General features: G+C 45.3%; 1 protein-coding gene across 12 annotated transcripts in view; it reads right to left on the bottom strand.

Annotated features, from left to right (window-relative positions):
• The window catches only part of SLC25A42 (solute carrier family 25 member 42), a 194,004-nt gene that overhangs the window by 105,968 nt on the left and 67,871 nt on the right, over positions 1-20,165 (bottom strand). For 8 of the 12 annotated variants that reach the window (XM_068106718.2, XM_068106709.2, XM_068106711.2 and 5 more), the window contains 2 exons: positions 11,052-11,183; positions 6,854-6,965 (listed from right to left, as the gene is read on the bottom strand). In XM_068106718.2, the coding sequence (XP_067962819.1) occupies positions 6,854-6,965; positions 11,052-11,114 (175 nt within the window). In that variant the 5' untranslated portion in view covers positions 11,115-11,183. Of the gene's footprint in view, positions 1-6,853; positions 6,966-8,952; positions 8,996-9,116; positions 9,179-11,051; positions 11,184-20,165 lie in introns of those variants that run through there. The other 4 variants (XM_068106717.2, XM_078771982.1, XM_078771980.1 and 1 more) reach the window with 2 other exon arrangements.

Raw genomic sequence — 20,165 nt, 5'->3', positions numbered from 1 at the left:
GTTAAAGCCCGTTGATACAGCGGGCTCGGCTACCGCGCGCTCTTGCGAGGCGCCATTTTGCGCGTCCGCAACGTCGGGCGCAACGACGCTATTTTGTGCGTCTGCTACCCTCACTGCTTCGCTCTCCTTATGTCCCTCAATTTGGTCCTGGATCGACCCTGCCTCACTCTCCTCTACCGGACCCCAGTCGACTTGGTCTGCCATAGCGCGACTTTCAAAATTCGGGTTTTTATATTTTGTAAAACACAATCAAATTTCGCTGTTATAATTTCGAGCGCGTAAAACGCGCTCCGGATCGAATTCTACCTCCCAACACCAATTGTTACCCTAGTGGTACAATTGGTGTTCCAAAATTTGGGCCTAACAAATTTAGTCCCAGGTCCGAATCCGACACTCCTGACACCAATTGTTACGGACACGACTTAGATGTTATGCTGGGCCGAGCGGAATGGCCGCCGTGTTCGCACAAGTTACCCGATTATACTCGAACGTTGGCCGAGTCGCGCTACGCTAAATCAATTGAGGAAAAGGACACAACGGCTGGGTTAAAATGACACGACACCAAGGGTTCAGTTCTCAAGACCTCCGGAGGAGGTTATAATATTGCGGAAGGTCAGATTACAGGGATGAGAGAGACAGCATAGTAAGGTAGGCACTTAATTACGGTCTTATAGTATCCCCGACAGACGACAGATAAACAGGACAAAACTGACTCACACGGGAATTGATGGCAAGGAAAGCGGGTAGTCGATGGCTCAAGGTGCACCTTGGCTCAGGGACAGAATCGACCCGGTCCGGTCCAGTAGATGCGGGGAGGTCGCTCAGCGCTCGGAGGTCGCGACTTGTCTTTTCAAGCTGGGGGCGCATCTGACGTCACGTCCGGTAGGCTGCGTATATCCGGCGGGGAGTGACACGCCCTCGGCTCGTTAGCTCCGCCCCAGATGGAATCGGCCCATTGCTTCTCATTGGGTGCGGGGGGGTTACCGGGCTCCGCCCTTGACGAGGGGCCGACAGGCAGCCCCTTCGTGGTAACCCCGTCGGCGCACATGGGTAATGGCGGCTAACCGAGCCGGAGGGAGGACGCACACTCCCCGCGCCGTGCCGCGCCCCTCTGTTGTTGTAGTTGTTGTTGTAGTTGTTGTAGTTGTTGTGGTTGTTGTTTCATGGGGAAGATGGGAGGAGGTATGGGGAGGTCCTAAACTCACTACTGGTGCCATACGATCACATTCTGGTGCAACGAAGAGTCAGAATTAATGGAAACGAGTCCTTAACTGACATAGACTAAGAATAACTAGCAAGATGTCCGAAAGTTGTCTACGTGAGATGCGGTGGACCTGGGCACGACATTTAATGGGGGAAAAAGGGGAAGGTCGGTTCTACAGAGTGTTATTTACAGGCAATGGGACTATGGAATGGGGGATTGGGGATAGTTGGGGAGTATTGGGGAAATAGGGGAATATTTACAAGCGGATATGGAGGCCAAATGCCATATCCGCAACACTATATTCCCAAAACACTTGTTGATCACGTGCATGAAGTTTCGCATCGATCGTGGAAGTCCTTTTTTTCCCCCATGGAGCGGTTTCAGAGATTATAGAGGGGCAAAGTTTTTTGGTTTTCGAAGATGGCGTTCATACAAATTTTAAAGGGAATAAATCCACAAAATCCTGGTGAAAGAATAATAATAATCTCAACAAAAACATTAGGGTTACACCGCCTGAGAGGCATGCAGTACCCTGATAATAATAAAATAGCCCGATGTACATACATCAAGCAAAAGCATGCATAATAATAAAAGGGTGTGTGTGTGTGTGTGTGTGTGTGTGTGTGTGTGTGTGTGTGTGTGTGTGTGTGTGTGTGTGTGTTGTAACTCCTCCATAACTCCAAAACCATGAAACGTAGCAAGCCCAAACTTTGCATCCACTTTTTTTGAAAAAAAAGTTCCACTTTGACATTATGGGGTAATACATGTAGATAAGTGACAAAAAAATCTCAATTTAATCCATTTTAAAGTCAGGCTGTAACACAACTAAATGTGAAAAAGACAAGGGGTGCAAACATTTTCTGAAGGCACTGCATATAATACATTGTGGTTATATACCTTGTCTCATTCCAAACTAGCAGAAGTACCCGGCATTGCCGGGCGGGGGAGGAGAGGGGAGGAGGGAGGGGAGGGAAGGGGAGGGGAGGGGAGGGGAGAAGAGGGGGGGAGGGGAGAAGAGGGGGGGGAGGGGAGAAGAGGGGGGGAGGGGAGAAGAGGGGGGGAGGGGAGAAGAGGGGGGGAGGAGTGAAGAGGGGGGGAGGGGAGGAAGAGGGGGGGAGGGGAGAAGAGGGGGGGAGGGGAGAAGAGGGGGGGGAGGGGAGAAGAGGGGGGGAGGGGAGAAGAGGGGGGGAGGGGAGAAGAGGGGGGGGAGAAGAGGGGGGAGGGGAGAAGAGGGGGGGAGGGGAGAAGAGGGGGAGGGGGAGAGGGGAGAAGAGGGGGAGGGGAGAGGGGAGAAGAGGGGGGTGGGGAGGGGGGAGAAAAGGGGGGTGGGGAGGGGGAGTGGGAAGGGGAAGGGTTGGGAGGGGGGAGGGGAGAAGAGGGGGAGGGGGGAGGGGAGAAGAGGGGGAGGGGGGAGGGGAGAAGAGGGGGAGGGAGAGGGGAGAAGAGGGGGGGATGGGGAGGGGGAGGGATGGGAGGGGGAGGGGTGGGAGGGGTGAAGGGGGGGAGGGGATGGGGGGAGGGGAGCGGGGAGGGGAGGGGGGGGAGGGGAGCGGGGAGGGGAGGGGGGAGGGGGGAGGGTGGAGGGGAGGGGGGGAGGGGTAGGGTGGAGGGGGGAGGGCAGGGGGGAGGGGAGGGGGAGGGGAAGGGGAGGGGAGGCGGAGGGGGGAGGGGAGGGGGGAGGAGAGGGGGAGGGGGGAGTCAAGTCGGAAGTCATTGTCGTCAATTGAATGTCGCATTTATTTTTTATTCCCTGTCAAATGGCATTGGTCCCGCATTCCGAACCCGGAAGTCGGAAGTCATTGTCGGCAAATAAATGTTTCACTCTCTGTCACATGCCGTTGGTCCCATGTCAATCGGATGAAGTTGAAAAATTAACGTTACGAAGTTTCTCTGGGACGTACCGATTCCGAATATGAAGTTTAAAAATTAACGTTCCGAAATACGCTGATGACGTCATAATTTTAAAACGCGAAGTTATTTAAATTTTAAGGTGTGCTGTAGTTGCTCTGAGACGTACTGATTCCGAATATGCCTTTGGTTTTGTTCTGCGATGAGTAGTACTCGAGTTATAAGAGGACAAACAAACAAACATACTTTACTGCTTTATATATATATAGATGCGCTGGACCAAGGATTAACACCCAGGCCTAATGCTTGAGGCCTGCTGATCTATGCTGCTTCATGGAATAGGGGGGCACGATTTTCATTGAAGTGGAGTCAGGCCAGCTGGCCTATCCAATGGGTATAAAGCAGTGTGGTGGCATCAGGGTAGCTGGAAACTGAGCCAAGTACAGGGTGATTGTTTTATTTATTCGAGAACCCCTGATAACTCCCATACACTAAAAATGATCTCTGTTAAGAACATAATATTTTGCGTAAATGTAGCATAATGTTACAGAAAGACATTAAATTATCATGAGAGTTATCAAGTATCACATGATTTATCATGTGGCATGGCAGTGACATTTAACGGTTTTCACTCAGTCATGCCATGGCACTCACTCACTGTGGAAGAACGCGTGTTTTTCGTCGAACATTACATCAATAAATGCATCCTTTAGGGAATGTCAAATTGCATTAAAAAATCGCTTTGGTGGTCATATGAAACCTTCAAAATTAGTGATATGGAAACTGGTGAAGCAGTTCAGCAAAATATTAGGTTCCAAACTAATATAATGTTTAGTGAATGCACCAGCGATATTTGGGGGAGGGTTAAGGAGGGCAATGCCCCCACCATTATTTTTTTCAGTAGTTTACAATTAAGATAAAAAACATCCCGTATTTAAACGTGAGTAACAATAATGAACGTAAACTGCATTTATGATTTCACGTACACTGTAACTACACCAAAAAACGGTAATTTTGGAAGTCAGATCAAGCTACCCATTATTACTATTAAGCCCTTGCCCACTCCCCCCAAATAGAGAAGTCGAGCTACGCTTATGAGTGTACGGGAATTATTTAGGGTTCTCAAATAAATAAAAATAATCCTGCATAATATGTGACATTTTCCATGTTCAAAAAGGGCATAGCTCTGTGAAAAATTGGGGAAACCCCCGAAACTGAAATATATTCTGTAACTTATAATAAAGCCATGTACTAAGTTTCAGTTGAACATGTTAAAGAGGATGGAAAAAAGTGCAGAAAACCACAGGTGGGACGGACAGACAGATGGAGAGCAAACCTATAGTCAGGGCCGGCGCCAGACTCTTTTGTGCCTTAGGCAAGGCCAGCTACTTGCATCCCCTCCCACCCCCCATCCCCCCAATTTTTTTTTGCCAACTTCGATTATTAAAAAGATGTTTTGTCGAAAAAATAAAAAGCAGAAAACTTGAAACTGCTAAATTTATTTTAAATTGCAAGAATAAGTACCGTAAGATGCCAACAGCACCAATATTAAAGGCGCAATATCCATTAATATGGCAGTGCCCCTGTTACCCCACGCTTTGGGGCAAATGGGCTTTCACTTAAAAAAATATGACACTACATGTGGTTTGCAATGCAAAATAAAGAAAGTGGTCCCTTTATGAGTGCGTGAATGGAAATTACAGATAAACAAAACAGTTTTTGGTTTGAGCAATAAGTTTTAGATATGCAAAATCAAAATTTTCAATAATCAATCTTTGATTATCTTTCGCAAATACAAAATAAAATATTTTGGCACACAAATCATTTTGAACTAAAGGGCAGTCAGTATAATGCATACCTCAGCCATTGGCAACACAACATTCAAACCTTTTACTTCACATACCTTTAAGTATATATACCATTTAAGGATACTTGGCGTAACCAACCCGTCATGTCACCACAATATTTCGCTTACAGTCAGACAGAGAAACAAACAAAAAAACAGACAAACAGAGTTAAAAAATGTCTCATAAAAGTTTCAATTTCAGACACATCAACATCTCACTTTGCGTGCCTTTTCCTTTGCAAATTTTGTCACAAATTCAACCAGATCAAGTGCTGATGCCTTGGCATGTTCAATTGATATAGTTTCCAAGCCAACTAGGCTCTTTTCCAACATTGTAGAGCGTATGTAAGTTTTTATAACTGAGCTTTGAGAAACTACGTTCACCACTTGCCACTGATACTGGAAGTGTGAGAAGGATCCTTAAAGCAACGGAAACATTAGGCACATTATCCAGGAGTTTTTGTTGTAGTATGAAGAGAAGTACTTCTGGTGGCAGCATAGACTTTGGAAGTCTTCGAGCTATTGCTACAAGTTCAGCAATGCGCCCCTCTGATGTCTGCGCCCTTGGCGGCTGCCTAGTTGGCCTAATGGTAGCGCCGGCCCTGCCTATAGTCCCCTTCAGTAGGGAACTAAAATATATATCACAAGAAAGAATTATTTGATTCCAATTAATTTCATGAAACCAAAACGAATCCAGTCAAATATGGGAACGGTTGCAAGAGATCTCAACTGTGCATGTATTGGGTAGCAATTAGGTAATGGACCAAATATCTCCTTTCTGCTCTGTATTGTCATCTTGATCGTCAATGTGGAAGAAATGAATCAAAACCAGGACTTCCTTAAAACAGCGAAATTTCACGAATACGTATTTAGCTGTTAAATGGATCAGACCAAAGTATGTATTATCTGCAGAAGCATCTCCTCAGTGAAAGACACATGAAAGCCCGCTTGGAGTTTGCAAAAAAGCACCTAAAGGACTCTCAGACTGTGAGAAACAAGATTCTGTGGTCTGATGAAACCAAGATTGAACTGTTTGGCTTCCGTCTGGCCACTCTGCCATAAATCATAGATCAGTGGAGTGTTGCAGTGATGGTTGTCCTTCTGGAAGTTTCTCCCATCTCCACACAGGATCTCTGGAGCTCAACCAGAGTGACCATCGGGTTCTTGGTCACCTCTCTTACCAAGGCCCTTCTCCCCCGATTGCTCAGTTTGGCCGGGCGGCCAGCTCTAGGAAGAGTCCTGGTTGTTCCAAACTTCTTCCATTTAAGAATTATGGAGGCCACTGTGCTCTTGGGAACATTCAATGCAGCAGAGATTTTTTTTGTAGGCTTCTCCAGATCTGTGCCTCGACACAATCCTGTCTCTGAGCTCAGCAGGCAGTTCCTTCGACCTCATGGCTTGGTTTTTGCTCTGATATGCATTGTCAGCTGTGAGACCTTATATAGACAGGTGTGTGCCTTTCCAAATCATGTCCAATCAATTGAATTTACAACAGGTGGACTCCAATCAAGGTGTAGAAACATCTCAAAGATGATCAAGATAAATGGGAGGCACCTGCGCTAAATTTCAAGTGTCATAGCAAAGGGTGTGAATACTTATGGAAATGTGATGTTTCAGTTTTTTCTTTTTAATAAATTTGCAAAACTTTCTAAAATCCTGTTTTCTCTTTGTCATTATGGGGTATTGAGTGTAGATTGTTGAAGGAAAAAATGAATTTAAACGATTTCAGCATAAGGCTGCAACATAACAAAATGTGTAAAAAGTGAAGGGGTCTGAATACTTTCTGAATGCACTGTAAGCTGCAAACAACAGCACATTGTTGGGTTATCGTGATGAAAGAGATACAACAGGAAAAACATTTCCACTCTCCAAAATTTTCTCATGATAATTTTCTCATCACTTACATCTTGATTTGCCAGAACACCAAGTGAATAATGCTCTCATCATGTTCTCACCTTGAAACATAATCTTGGTGCGGTCCAGAGGAGCCACACATGTTTTAGCTGCAGCTCCAGCCATTGCTCCAGCCACTAGTGTTCCAAAAATATTTTTCATTTGGCTCCTCATCTGAATCACAAAGACAAGTGAGTACCTTTGAGTTACCATTTTGCAAGAGAATGGGTAAATTAGTTACAGTGTGTCCCATAGTCGTCAACCCATCCGCTCACACTATGGAGAGCATCACGTGTATTTTGCAAGAAAACCGAGGCTACATGGTGGAATATATTGCAGAGCTACGTCGCATATAAAAAGTGAGTTAAAACAAAGTATTTACTAAAGATTTACATCTGCCCTTTTCAAAGTTTAGTGCCTGCTTTTTATTACTTCTGAAACTGAAGGTGGACAGAGGTTATGTATTCACCCCTGTTTGTCTGTTTGTTTGTGAGCAAGATATCTAAAAATGTTATGGACAGATTTGGGCGAAACTTGGTGGGCAGTTATTTTATTTATTTATTTATTTTTGGATACAATATCGAGGCTCGTGTAAGACCTCACATAAATCACAAAAAAAAAAACCGACACACAAAACACACAATAAAGGGAGCGGGAGACAGGATGGGGAGAGAGAGGGAAGCACACAGGTACAACAGCAGAGAACAGGGACAACGGAAGATCTGTGGGTGGGAGAGGGCTTGGGGGGAGGAGTTCCAGGAAAGAAAGAAGTCGGCATTTCCAAAAAAAAAGTGGATTTGGGGTGAATTAACCGGGGTAGAAGAGATCAAGGTTTTGGATGGGGGAAGACAAGAGATGGTGGTAAACAGCTGTGTTAAAGACCTGGAGGGAGGAGTGGGATTGAAGAGAGTGAGGGAGTTTGTTCCAGAGGCGGGAGAAAAGAGGAATGAAAGAGTGAAGGTGAGCAGAGAGACTTGATTTTGGCAATTTCACCAGAAGAGGGTTGCAGGCAGATATTGTGCGACCTGCAGGAATATTTGGGGGACAGAGCACAGATGGAGCTGGGGGAGCAAGGCTGGATAGGAGTCGGTAGAAGACAGAAAGACCACCAACCTGCCTGCTCTGAGTGAGTGAAAGGCCCTCGGAGTTAGCTCCATCGCGGGAGATTCCAATGATTCTGAAAGCTTTGGTTTCAACAGCGTGAAGCCGAGCTAGGTATGAGGCAGAAGCACCAGCCCAGAGGGGAGAACAGTATTCCATTGAGCTGCAGATGAAAGCTTTGTATGTGGTGAGAAGCTCAGGTGTGCCAAGGAAGGATTTCGCACGATGGAGGATGCCCAGTCGGCGACTGGCTTTGGAGGCCAGATTTGAAATGTCGTTTTCCCAGGAAAGATCATGGCAGATAGTGAGACCCACCAGTTTGGGTGTAAGACAAGGGCAAATTAATTAGATTTTGGTGAAGATCCAGATCCGGATACTAGAATTTTTCAAACGATTCTTCACCATTGAGAGATAGGGCCAAAAACGATATATAGCATGATATCTCAAAAAGTTCTGGAGGGTTATGAGAAGACTTTGTGGATGAGTTGGGTATGTGACAAAAAAGCCAATTAGATTTTGGTTCAGGTCTGAATCCAGATCAGGCCTATCAGTGGCCTACAAAATGTGAACTGTTCAGCCTGGCGGAGGTACATGCTCGACCGCGTGCCATTCTAGTTCAAACCTGAAATCATTCAATGCAGTTTAACTGCATTGCACCGTCTCATGGTTATGTCCAAGGTTTAGGTTGTCAATTTATTATGTTTGGTTGTTATGCCTTTTCATTTGAATTGATGACGTGTTGGTGTGGATACTTTGTGTTGACGTCAGTGAGGGGGCATGGATGCTTTACGGCACGAGGAGAGACACCATGTTGGACAAGAATGTGTAAGCCACGGAATAAACGTCCTCTTGAGTTTACTTAACTGAAGTTGTTGGAGTCAGTTTTTACACTATAACACAATTGCCAGTTAAAAGTTCTGGTGATTACTTCAAAAAGTAAAATCACTAAAAGACTTTCGGTAAGCCTCTTGAATCAATGGGGCATTGCCAATTGTGCACAACCATACCATTGATCTGGAAACACAAGTATTAATACATGTACTTGCAGTTATTCTCTTACCACTGGCAGAGGCATTTCATCTAAAAGGCAAAGCTGGTTTCTTTTTACTTTCAATCCTGAAATAGAAAGATCGCCAATAGGGAGTTCACCAAAGAGTAAAGAACAACAGAAGTTCAAGATGGCAGAACAGAGTAAACTAGAATGAAACTCGGTAGAGCGCATACCTCCGCAAAGCTGAACAGTTTACGTTTTGGATCCCACTGGCAGGCCGGATCTGGATTCGAACCTGAACCGAAATACAATGAGCTCGTTATTGACATCTAACCAACTGATTCAAAATGCAAAGCCCGTCTGCATCAGTTTTGTACTCAAATGAAACTTGACAAAAACATCAGTTTAAAAAAAAATGTACATTTTACTAATCTGTGTTCTCTATATTCTCAATATTAGTTCGTTTAAAATTTTATGACAAAAGCTCAAAACGTAAACAAGTTATGGCCTGGACAGACACACTGAGGGTCAATGAATAATGAATGAATGAATGAATGAATGACCGTTTTAAGGCCATTTTCCCCGCTAGAGTGGGGGTTAGCCTTGCGGGCCCCATGACAATCATGGTTCCCTGGTTGAGGCAATGTTTTTATGGCCGGATGCCCTTCCTGACGCCAACCCTTGGTCACGCTCTTACGATGCGCAGGGATACGGTGTACCTATTCTAAATCGGGGTACACACCGTGATCATTCATCCCAGCAAGCTGGTACTCAATTTGCCGACCTCGGAAGGATGACAGGCTGAGTCAACCCCCTGGCATTAATTCAGCGATCGACCGGGATTCGAACCCAGGATCCTAGGATCCCAAGCCGGCAACCTAACCGCTAAGCCAACACCAGGGACAACAACCAGACAACAACAACAACCAGACAACAACAACCAGAGGGTCAATGTTAAATAAATTTAAAAAACAGAAGTGATGAAACAGAAGTCTTGATGTCTCCTCTCAGCATTTTGGCTGCACGCAGTGTAATCCGCTGCGTTTCATCAATTTGGCTCTCTGCTTCCAGATGTCTCAGCTTCTCAAGTGCATCACCGAGGGGTATGGAAGATGCCAGATGAAGACAGATCTACCAGTTTGATTGATGATAGAGAGGCGCTCCCCAAATTTCTGCTGCAGTTTAAGTTTACATTTCAGTGATATTGACCTGTAGGTGCCTCCAGTCTTTACTCCCAGCTCCCGGAGAATCACCCGGTACTTATCCCGCACGGAATTGATCAGGAAGCCACATTTCTCCTGGAACAGGGGATGGAACATCCCCCAAAGCGTTTTCTTTGCACAAGATCTCTGTTGATGCTTTACCGTAAATTGCAAACTGTAATCGATTTAATGAAGCGTTTGCATGCTATAATTCACGGAGTTAACTTGTTTACATATCTGGGGAGATATCCTGCGAAGCTCGCTTATAGTGCGGCTAAAATTCGCACCCACGAAAGCCATGAAAACGCAAATCACACAACAGTGAATGTAAAAGCAGGTCATGCTCGCAGCTCGGAGAAGAAGTTTTTTTTGCGTATGTCCAGCTGCTTTATGCATGGCTGGTGAAAATTTTTTATTGCACCCCTGAAAAACAGCGATTTCGCAGAACACGGCCGCGAATAGAAAAAAACCCATGAATTTGCGGGACATTTTTCCGCGAATAGAGAAACATGTTTCATTTTATCAACTGCAAATACGCGGATTCTGCGAATAGCGGAACCACGAATAGCGGGGTCCGACTGTATTTACAACTGATACATTCCATCTATTCATGCAGAAAAATGCATGAATAGATGCGTGACCATACATGACCTCTGATTGACCTTTAAATGATCATATCCTTCAAATGTGCAAATGGCACCAAAACCTTTTAGGCTCAGAGACTTGAGTAAAAATGATTTTTGTTGGGTGCCAAGATTAATCACGTGCATCCCACTGGAATATATACAACCTAAGACTACAATTATTATGCATGGGGGGGGGGGGGGGTGGGGCTATATATAAAGAAACCAAATCAAAGTGTGTCCAAATGTGCATGACAAACTTCAAAAAGCCAAAAACAGGACCAAATGCGAACAGTGTGACAAATAAAGACGAACTAGTGCATTTCTAAACAGTACAACAAACCTCTTGTGGCTGAGCAGTTCCATCTTCTTGATGACTGCCCATCCCAGCATTCTTGGATTTCATCCCCAAAGGGATAATGCCAGCAATCAAACCCTTGACGTCATTGAGGATACTTTTCAACAGTCAATGTCCCTGCACAAGAAAAGGTGGGTTTTGCAACAACAATTGTAATGAAATAAAAAATCCCAAGAAGAGCCAATATTGGGCCAATAATTTTTCATGACAATTTTCGAATCCATACCACTTCAAGACGTTAGTTACATCCCTTCTCTTATGCAAAATACACAAAAACGTTCTCTCCATTAATACCATACCAGCCATACTGGAATTTAGCATCGGCTGAAATGAAAACTGCATTTCTTTCTGCAAGATGGCAGAGAAGCAAAAGCGTAAGATACTTGCTATATTTTTTCCGATATTCTCATATTGTGAGTTGTGTAAAGGTCTGGACTTCTCATGCCCTTTTACACACCTGTAACCTGCTGAATCAAATGGTGTTATGCATGGTAAGAGATTGATGACATTGACGTTTCTCATTGTAATTTTACACATGGTCTAAAAGAAGAGATATGGCTTGGGCTGAATTGCAAATATTGTAAAATTGTCATGAAATGTCAATCCAAAAGAAACTAGATGGTATTCATGGACTACTTATCCTGCAAGTCTTGAGAAGAACTTGGTGCGAACCAACTCATGTTTTTCAAGGTTTTGAAAAAATTGATCCAATATGGCTGCCAGACCAGTGACCGATGACATCACTTTGATCAAACTACATTTCCCAGGGGTAGTTCATCAATGAGTTAAAGTATCACATTGATCGGTTAAGTAGTTTCAGAGAAGATTTGACCTATGCCAACCACATGACCTATGAGATCATAAATTTACACTGGCTCCAATTGGGTAGGGGATAAGGTGTATGAAGTTTTGTGTTGATCAGATAAGGTACATTTTTCTACCCAAGATGGATGTCAAACCAGATGATCTATGATGTCATCATTTTCACACTGTGTGCAGCAATGGTGGTAGATGGTATTTGGAAAGTTTCGCTGCAATATGTTCAGCTATTTCAGAGAAATATGTATTTTTTTTTTCCTTTGATCCAACATGGCTTCCAGACCATGAGACATACAATTTATTTGTGAACACCATGGTATCCCCAAGGCTTAGGGAACGTGTGTGAAGGTTTCCCATGGTATGTCAAGCCGTTCTGGGGAAGAAGATTTTTAAGGGTTTCAGGATAAGTCAAATATGGCTGCCAGACCATGTAACCTGTGATTTATTCATGGAACACCCTATATTCCCCAAGGCTATTATATCATGTGCATAAGGTTTCGCATCAATCTGGTCAGCAGTGCTGGAGAAGAAGACTTTTAAAGTTTTTTTATGTTCAATCCAACATAGCTGCCGAACCACGTGACATATAATGTGATCAATTTAATTCTATGGACCGAATTATCCCTATATGACCCTCAAAATTTTTCATACTAATCGGATCAAGCGTTGCACTTGTCAAATTATGACATCATAAGCGTCTTTGGGCTTCCTGAAAAGCGCTATATAAAATAAATGCATTATTATTATTATTATCATAATGAATGCACCAATGACATCACCGTTAACGTATCCTATTCGGAATGGGGAGTACTTGACAATGAGCAATGTTTGAATTTTTTTCCATGGAGCAGTTTTGGAGATATAGCAGTGCAAAGGTTTTTCAAGATGGCGCCCATATCACGTGATCGATGACGTCATAATTGTGACTAAAAATTCTGCAGGAGGAGGTGTTCCTATGGTGAAAGTTTTGTGTCAATCAGGCCAACGGTTGCCGAGCAAATGAGTTTAAAAAATGCAGTGACGTACATACGTACGGAATATACGTATTGTCCTGTTCCTAGGGTTTAAAATCCTCCAAGGAAACGGATAACTAAACGAGGTTTAACACCAAGGCGTTCAGTCAAAAATGATGGTGTTCTTTACACACGAGGGAAAGGAGAATGACGAACTTACCTTCACGGGTCCCACCCGCCATCTTCGAACCTGCGATGATTAATTCAACCAACAGGGATTTAAAATGTACAAAAATACCGGTTTTATTGAAGAAATGCCGGCGAACAAAATAACACACGGCACAATAAGATTCCTAAATGGGACGTCCCCATACAGACACAGATACACACAAAGGGAAAAATAAAGGTAAAAATAAATGCGTGTTTGTTTCATGGTACTTAACTCTGAGCGTCTCCTGAACCCCGTCGGGAATCGTCCAGGCCACAAGCATGCAATCAGGGCACGGCACAGGCCCGGGCGGGAAGTAGGCCTCAGCGCGCCCTCGTTCATCACGGGAAACGCAGGCCTTGGTCCGCAGTTCGCTCCTCCTCACGATCGTCGAAACCTCCAATATCCCTAGCGCGAGAGTGCTATGAACTGTGACTGCACGGCACCAATGTTCCAACGCAAGAGGAGGGAAAATGTCGGAACACAACCGTTCGTTGATTGTCCCACCGCAAGAGCTCGCCCTAATGCAAGAGCTTATCGGCGACTGTTCACCTCCAGATCCAGAAACCGAGATAAAGCCAAGAGCTCTTGAACTTCGACTGTTCGTTGTGAAATCCCAAAGCAGAGAGAAAGCCAAGAGCTCGTGAACTTCGACCGTTCGTTGTGAAATCCCGAAGCAGAGAGAAAGCCAAGAGCTCGTGAACTTCGACCGTTCGTTGTGAAATCCCGAAGCAGAGAGAAAGCCAAGAGCTCGTGAACTTCAACCGTTCGTTATGAAATCCCGAAGCAGAGAGAGGAAATGTCGGCCCTCCAACTCCTTTGTTCTCAAGGCTCTGACGTCATCCGACGCCACCCGTGCCTGTTCCTATCAGCCAGTCCCTCTCTTCGTTGCTCGACCGTCCTCACCAATCACTGCTCTTCGGGGCATGGCCACATGGACCTCCTGTGCCTTTCTGATCACCAGGTCAGTGGTATCATTGGTGGTTGAATGTCCTGTTTCCGGTTTGCTTTTATTTAGTGTGATAATGCATGCCAATTGTCTGGCTATGTGTGTGTGCTGCATTGTCATAGGAACAGAGGAAAAATAACAGAGGCCATTTACATGCAGGGGATTCATTACCCATAATCCCTAACTAATTAACATAACCCCACCCCTCTCATGGAGACGCGTATAAACGCTTACACGACATCCGGTCTAAACAAATTTCCTACTTACGATACATGGGGTTTCTTCTTCTTCATCGGGACTTACGGAGCATGGCATACTATACAATTCTACCTGGACTAAGGTAATCATTGCCTACCCCCCACAAACGTAACAGTCCGCACCGGATCACTTAACCCCGCTTTTCGCTTCGCGAGAACAGGGTAAAAATAAATTCAGTGCATATGAATAGACATAGAAACACACCAGAATGGCTTTGTACTTGTGCAGTGTGTTTGCAGTGGATTTATGAAACATTTCAATAGCTAAAAAATGTTCTTAAACTTTCCTCGAAATAAAAATTAGCATTAGCAGCATATGGTAAGTAATTTTTTTTGCTTGATAGTATCCATGACTCATGGAAAAGATTGTAAATCCACCACTTGCTGCATCCTTGTTTATATACATCCTTGTGTATATAAATCTAATCTATTGTTATGAACGCATAAATCAGGGTTAACCATGAGGAGACTTATTGGGCTCCTCCTGACTACCGGTCGGTCCTGAGGCCACCTGTCACGGATAACTCCACGGTCCGGCGGGTTATCAATCAACCACCAACGCCAATCAGACAACCAAATCTCCCAAGGTCCTCCCTCTGACACCATTTACCTGGGGGTGATATGGCCAACCTAACTGGGGACCGTGCCCTCACTACATACTGATCTTGTCTTGTTTAATCCGGTGCAGCCGAGCAAACTGGCCAGTATGTAGTGGCTAGTATCTAGTGGCGAATCGATCAGGAAAGAACGTCCCGGCTAACTCTCAGGTTGAATCCGTCCGGCTTTCGGTTCAAGGGAGGTGGTTTGGTCGGGCCGAGATTCCACGCACCATCTCGGCGCGGCACCTTGCGGTCGCCGGCCCGATGGCTCGATCTCGCCCGGTCGAAACCCCGACCCCGCCAGAGGGCACCGTTCCGCTTCCTCCTACTCGCCCTTGAACCGGACCGGTCGCCTCGCCCGACAAGGCCCGGACTCGACCGTGCGGGGCCCAGCATCCAACAAAGTGCAACGCGCACCGAGCGCCCGCGTCGGCTATCCGTCGCCCTAAACGCTAACCCGTTCAATGTCGATGCTTCACTTGCATACGCGACCCGTTTCACACTCACAAAACCTGGCGTCTCGGCACCTCCAGTGCATCCCACACACTCCGTCCATTCCACCAACGCACTCCCTGTTACACACCACACCTCTCGTGCACACTCGCCGTTCGCACACTCCCTTAACACACCTTGCGCACCGTCTTGCGCACTCTCCCCCCTCGGTACGTACTCCGTACCACTCACCATGGGCGTGCACTCTTGCATTCACCCACTACCGCGCTCCGATGTGCTCCCTCGCACTCGCGCCACAACCAACTCAGGTGTGCTTTCTCACACACCCTCGCCGTTCATTCCAAACGTGCATCCTCGCACCCGCTCCTCCTCCAACTCACTCTCCGGGTCACTCTCACCCTCGCACGTACACTCCGTCGTGCATTCCCGCTCACACTCGGTTTCACTTCCACACTTTAAAACACACCCACTCGCCGACGCACACTTTTTCCTCACACGCGCGCCATTTCCACTCACATGGGACCCTTCACCAACGCCCGGGTGCCATATCGATCCCAATCACGCGACAATCCTGTTGTCGCCAAACATCCTTCCACAAAATCTCCCCGCACAATACACAGCACGACTCACCTGGGGGATCCTTTTCTCCATGCGCACCTGCAAACTTCCATTTGGGTTAAGCACAGCATCGTGATGTGAGCAGGGACTTTGAGCATTATCCATTCCTTCCTCCAATTCCCGGGCTACCTCCGTCGTTTTTCCAATTTCGATTATTCCCACTACTGCTTTTTCTTTATTCACATCGACGACCGTTGGCTTTAATAAAATTTTCTCTCCTACCTCAGCGGTCGCCGGCTTTTCCAAACCCCGGTTCGCAATTTCTACACCCGTCATCTTACCCTCGCTTTCCTCCGCTTCGCTCAACCAGTGCTCCTCGACCCGCTTTACCTCCTCGTGCACCCGTGGGACCTGCTCGCCCAACCTGCGGTCTCTGTCCCTTTCCAACCCCTCATTAATTTCTTTGGCTTGGCCAACCATGCCCCCCAGTTTGTCCCCTAATCCGCTTCCGAATCCCTCAAATTTGCTTCCGAATCCCTCCAATTTGCTTCCGAGCCCCTCAAATTTATTGTCTAAACGTTCACTGGTACCCCTTGCTTCGTCCCTCATTACCCCCATTTGGCCCTCTAATCGCTCACCCATTTTTTTCATAAGGGCCCCCATTTGTAGCAAAAAAAGGTTCGAATCCACCAGTGCTGCGGGCGCGACTGCCGCAACCTCGTGTGAGGCGCCATTTTGCGCCTCCACAACCACGTGCGCGAGGGCGCCAACTTGCGCGCCTGAAACCTCCTCAACCACATCATCATTTCTCTCCTCCATTTCTTCCCCCTGGTCCTGGGTTACTCCTAACCCCTCTTCTATTTCCCCCACCGGCATCCGATCACCTTGACCAGCCATGGCACAATTTCCAGATTTAAGATTTTTAAATAAAACAAAATTTTGGGCCACCCGTAATTTTGAGCGCGCTATTCGCGCTTCAGGTCCGAATCTCACTCCCAGACACCAATTGTTACGGACCGCAGAGAAGGTGTTGATTTGCCGAGCGGATGGCAGCCGCGGCCCGAACTATTAACAATTACTAAGACCCGATTCCTTAAACGTGGGCCGAATCGTGCCACAGGTTTTCAATGGGGAAAAGCCAAGGCGACACGGATGTGAAGAAGAGGAAGACAGAAGTCGGAAAGACGAATATAATGTATTACTATTTACAACCAAAAGAAACCAAGGAGAAGGAAGGATAATAAAATAAAGCAGACAGAGGGACGGACCAGAAGGACACAGTGAAAATTCTAGCTTACCTATGCAGTCTTACTTAATACCCTGGACAGAACAAACAACAGACGGACTCACACGAATGGGGAATTTGCAGGCAGGGATGATTGGAAGGAGGAATAGCTTGGCGGGAGAGGAAGGTTCAGCGGGGATCGGTCGGGCTGGAAGCGGACAGCCGCCGTCAATAATCGAGCTGGGATCACCAAACCGCCACGGTTCCAAACTGCACGGTGAAGCTCCCCCGGTGCACCATGCGCTCTCCAAAGCTGCTCCTTAGAACTCTTTCTTGGCACCTCTGTGCAACTCTCTCTTGGAGCTTCTCACTTGGCACTTCGCACTGCGCGCTTGGCACTGCACACTTGGCACTTGTTCTACTTGGCACTTCGCACTTCTGCCGTATCTCTGACTCAACTCCCAAAGCTTCCGCGCGCGCTTTTTATAACGCCGCGGGCGATCCAGCCGCCGGCCTCTAGAACACGCCCATCGGTGAGCTCGCCTCGGCCCTGATTGGTCGGCACGGGCTCTCTGGCTCCGCCCTTGATGACGAGGGGCGGCCAACGCCCTGGATTCGGCGGCTCCTCCCCCTTCTTCTCCAAGCCCACCTCATGGCTAATGGAGTCGCGGTAAAAACCACCCAATAGCTGCGGCGAATGCAGTTGGCAATCAAGGCTTTGTTATTGACAATGAAAGGGGATCTATCTATTTGAATTCGGTGCAATGGAGGGTCAATTAATGGAAGACACAGCCTTAACCTACAGAGAATAAGGAAATAAACTACCAACAAGGAGGAAATCTAAGATTGGCGAACGTGATTGTTTATGACCTAATTATGGGACGCACTTTGACCTTTATACACAACTGGAGGAAGGAGGGCGATATTTTTACAACAATAAAAAAACACAATTCTCATATCCACAACAATATATATTATATATATATATATATATATATATATATATATATATATATACATACATATATATATATAATAATATATATACATACATATATATATATAATAATATATACATACATATATATATATACAAACATATTAGAGTGGGCTTCAAAAAATCAAAATGCAGATTTTCTCCGGGACATGGTCTATTTTTGTTCCTTTTGGTGTCAAAGGAAACCACACCAAATTTGAATGGAATCCAATAATATTTAGGGGTGCCACATCAGTGATGAATTTTCCCCCATGCAAAAATAGGAATTCCCATTTTTTGGGCTGTATATACACAAAATAAATACATAATTATATATATACATTAAATATAATATTAAAAATAAATATATAGTAAATAATTATACATTAAATAATAATAATATATATTATATTATACATTATATATACAATTATACGATAGACAATTATACAAATATAGACAAATATAATACATTAAATAATATATTAAAAATAAATATAATATATTAAAATTTAAATATAATAAATAAATATATAGTTATACAATATATATACATTATAATTAAATATACATTAAATTTATACATAAAATATACATTAAATAATAAATATACATAAATACACATTATACATTATATATATAGTTATATACAATATATTATACATACAGTTTTGAGACTTCCTATGATCACTATCTGGGCAATTTTCATGCATGTTTTGTACAGGTTCCCGGGGTCAGGGGTACGCTTTTTTAGTGTGTAATATGTAGGCCTAACTTATTGACTGTGGCTCTTTTGTAGAGAGTGACCCTGTGGAGTAAGAATTAACAGGATTTTACCCACATTCTTGCGTATTTTGCAGATATGGCATGTGCTAGTACCAGTGTTTCATTGAAAACTCGGGCTCAGGATAATGTGTATCTCATTGGGTCCACTTCTGGAGATGCCATCAAAGGTGCCAAGCTCCCGACTGTGCATCAATCTCTTGTCCTGTTTTTCCATCACCTGAAGAAGGAGAATCGCACTGCCCGGGAGAGTGCAACCCTCACCATTGAAGAGGTTGTGAAGTTCTGGGAAAAAGCTCACCTACCTACAACGACGAAGCAGCACTGCATCCATCGTTTGGAGAGGCTATATGAAGAATGGAGGAGCCTCCAAAAAGGTGCAAAGCGGGGTGGTGCGACCCAAGAGAAAAAGGAAGCATCCTTCAAGGCCTCCTTGGAGAAGACGTTTGATCTTAGGCATGCAGATTCGGAGGCCATAATCACCAACCCCGAGGACAGGAAGTTTCTTCACGATCAATTCTCAGAGAGGAAGGCTTCAATGGGATCTGTAGACACTGTGTTGGAAGCAAAAACGAAGCGAAAGAAAGAAAGGGAAGAAAAGGAGAAGACTAAGGCAGAGAAGGAAAATAAGAGACAGGAAATGGTCATGAAGGGTGCTACTGCTATGGAAGTCACAGACTCAGACTCTGACTCTGAGACCACGGCACAGGCTGGTTCTTCATCATCTGATGGTGGGATATCTCGTCCCAAGAAAAGAAGGCCTATCAACATTGTCACTCCTGAAGTCGCAGCTTCTTTGGATCGTACGAAAACAAGTGACCGAATGGCTGTCCACAACTTGGCATCCATTTGTAGAGCAGTAGGATGGGATCCTGCAGAGCTGGCACTGAACCGATGGACAGTGCGGCGGAATCGCATGATGCATCGATGCAAAACCATGGACGAAATAAAAGAAGCATTTCATCATAATGTGCAGGGTCCTTTAGTGGTCCATTGGGATGGAAAGCTTCTTCCCGATGTCACTGGAGATTTTGTGCATGTGAAGGTGGATCGTCTTCCAATCCTTGTGTCCAACCAGTACCATGGAATGGAGCAGCTGTTGAATGTTCCCAAGTTACCTGACGGGGGAGGAGAAGCTATGGCAACCGCTGTAGTGGACACACTGAAGAGCTGGAACCTTGTGGGCAAGGTGAAGGCTTTGTCTTTTGACACAACGGCCAGCAATTCAGGTGTTCGTGGAGGGGCTGCTGTCCTCATTGAAAAGAAGCTACAGACTGAACTAATTCATTTGGCTTGCCGCCATCATGCGCACGAAATCA

This window comes from Myxine glutinosa, chromosome 2, assembly GCF_964187855.1.
Source record: "Myxine glutinosa chromosome 2, kmMyxGlut1.1, whole genome shotgun sequence".
Lineage (NCBI taxonomy): Eukaryota > Metazoa > Chordata > Myxini > Myxiniformes > Myxinidae > Myxine > Myxine glutinosa.
Note: the sequence above shows the minus strand (reverse complement) of the source record. Positions and strands in the feature narration are given on the sequence as shown.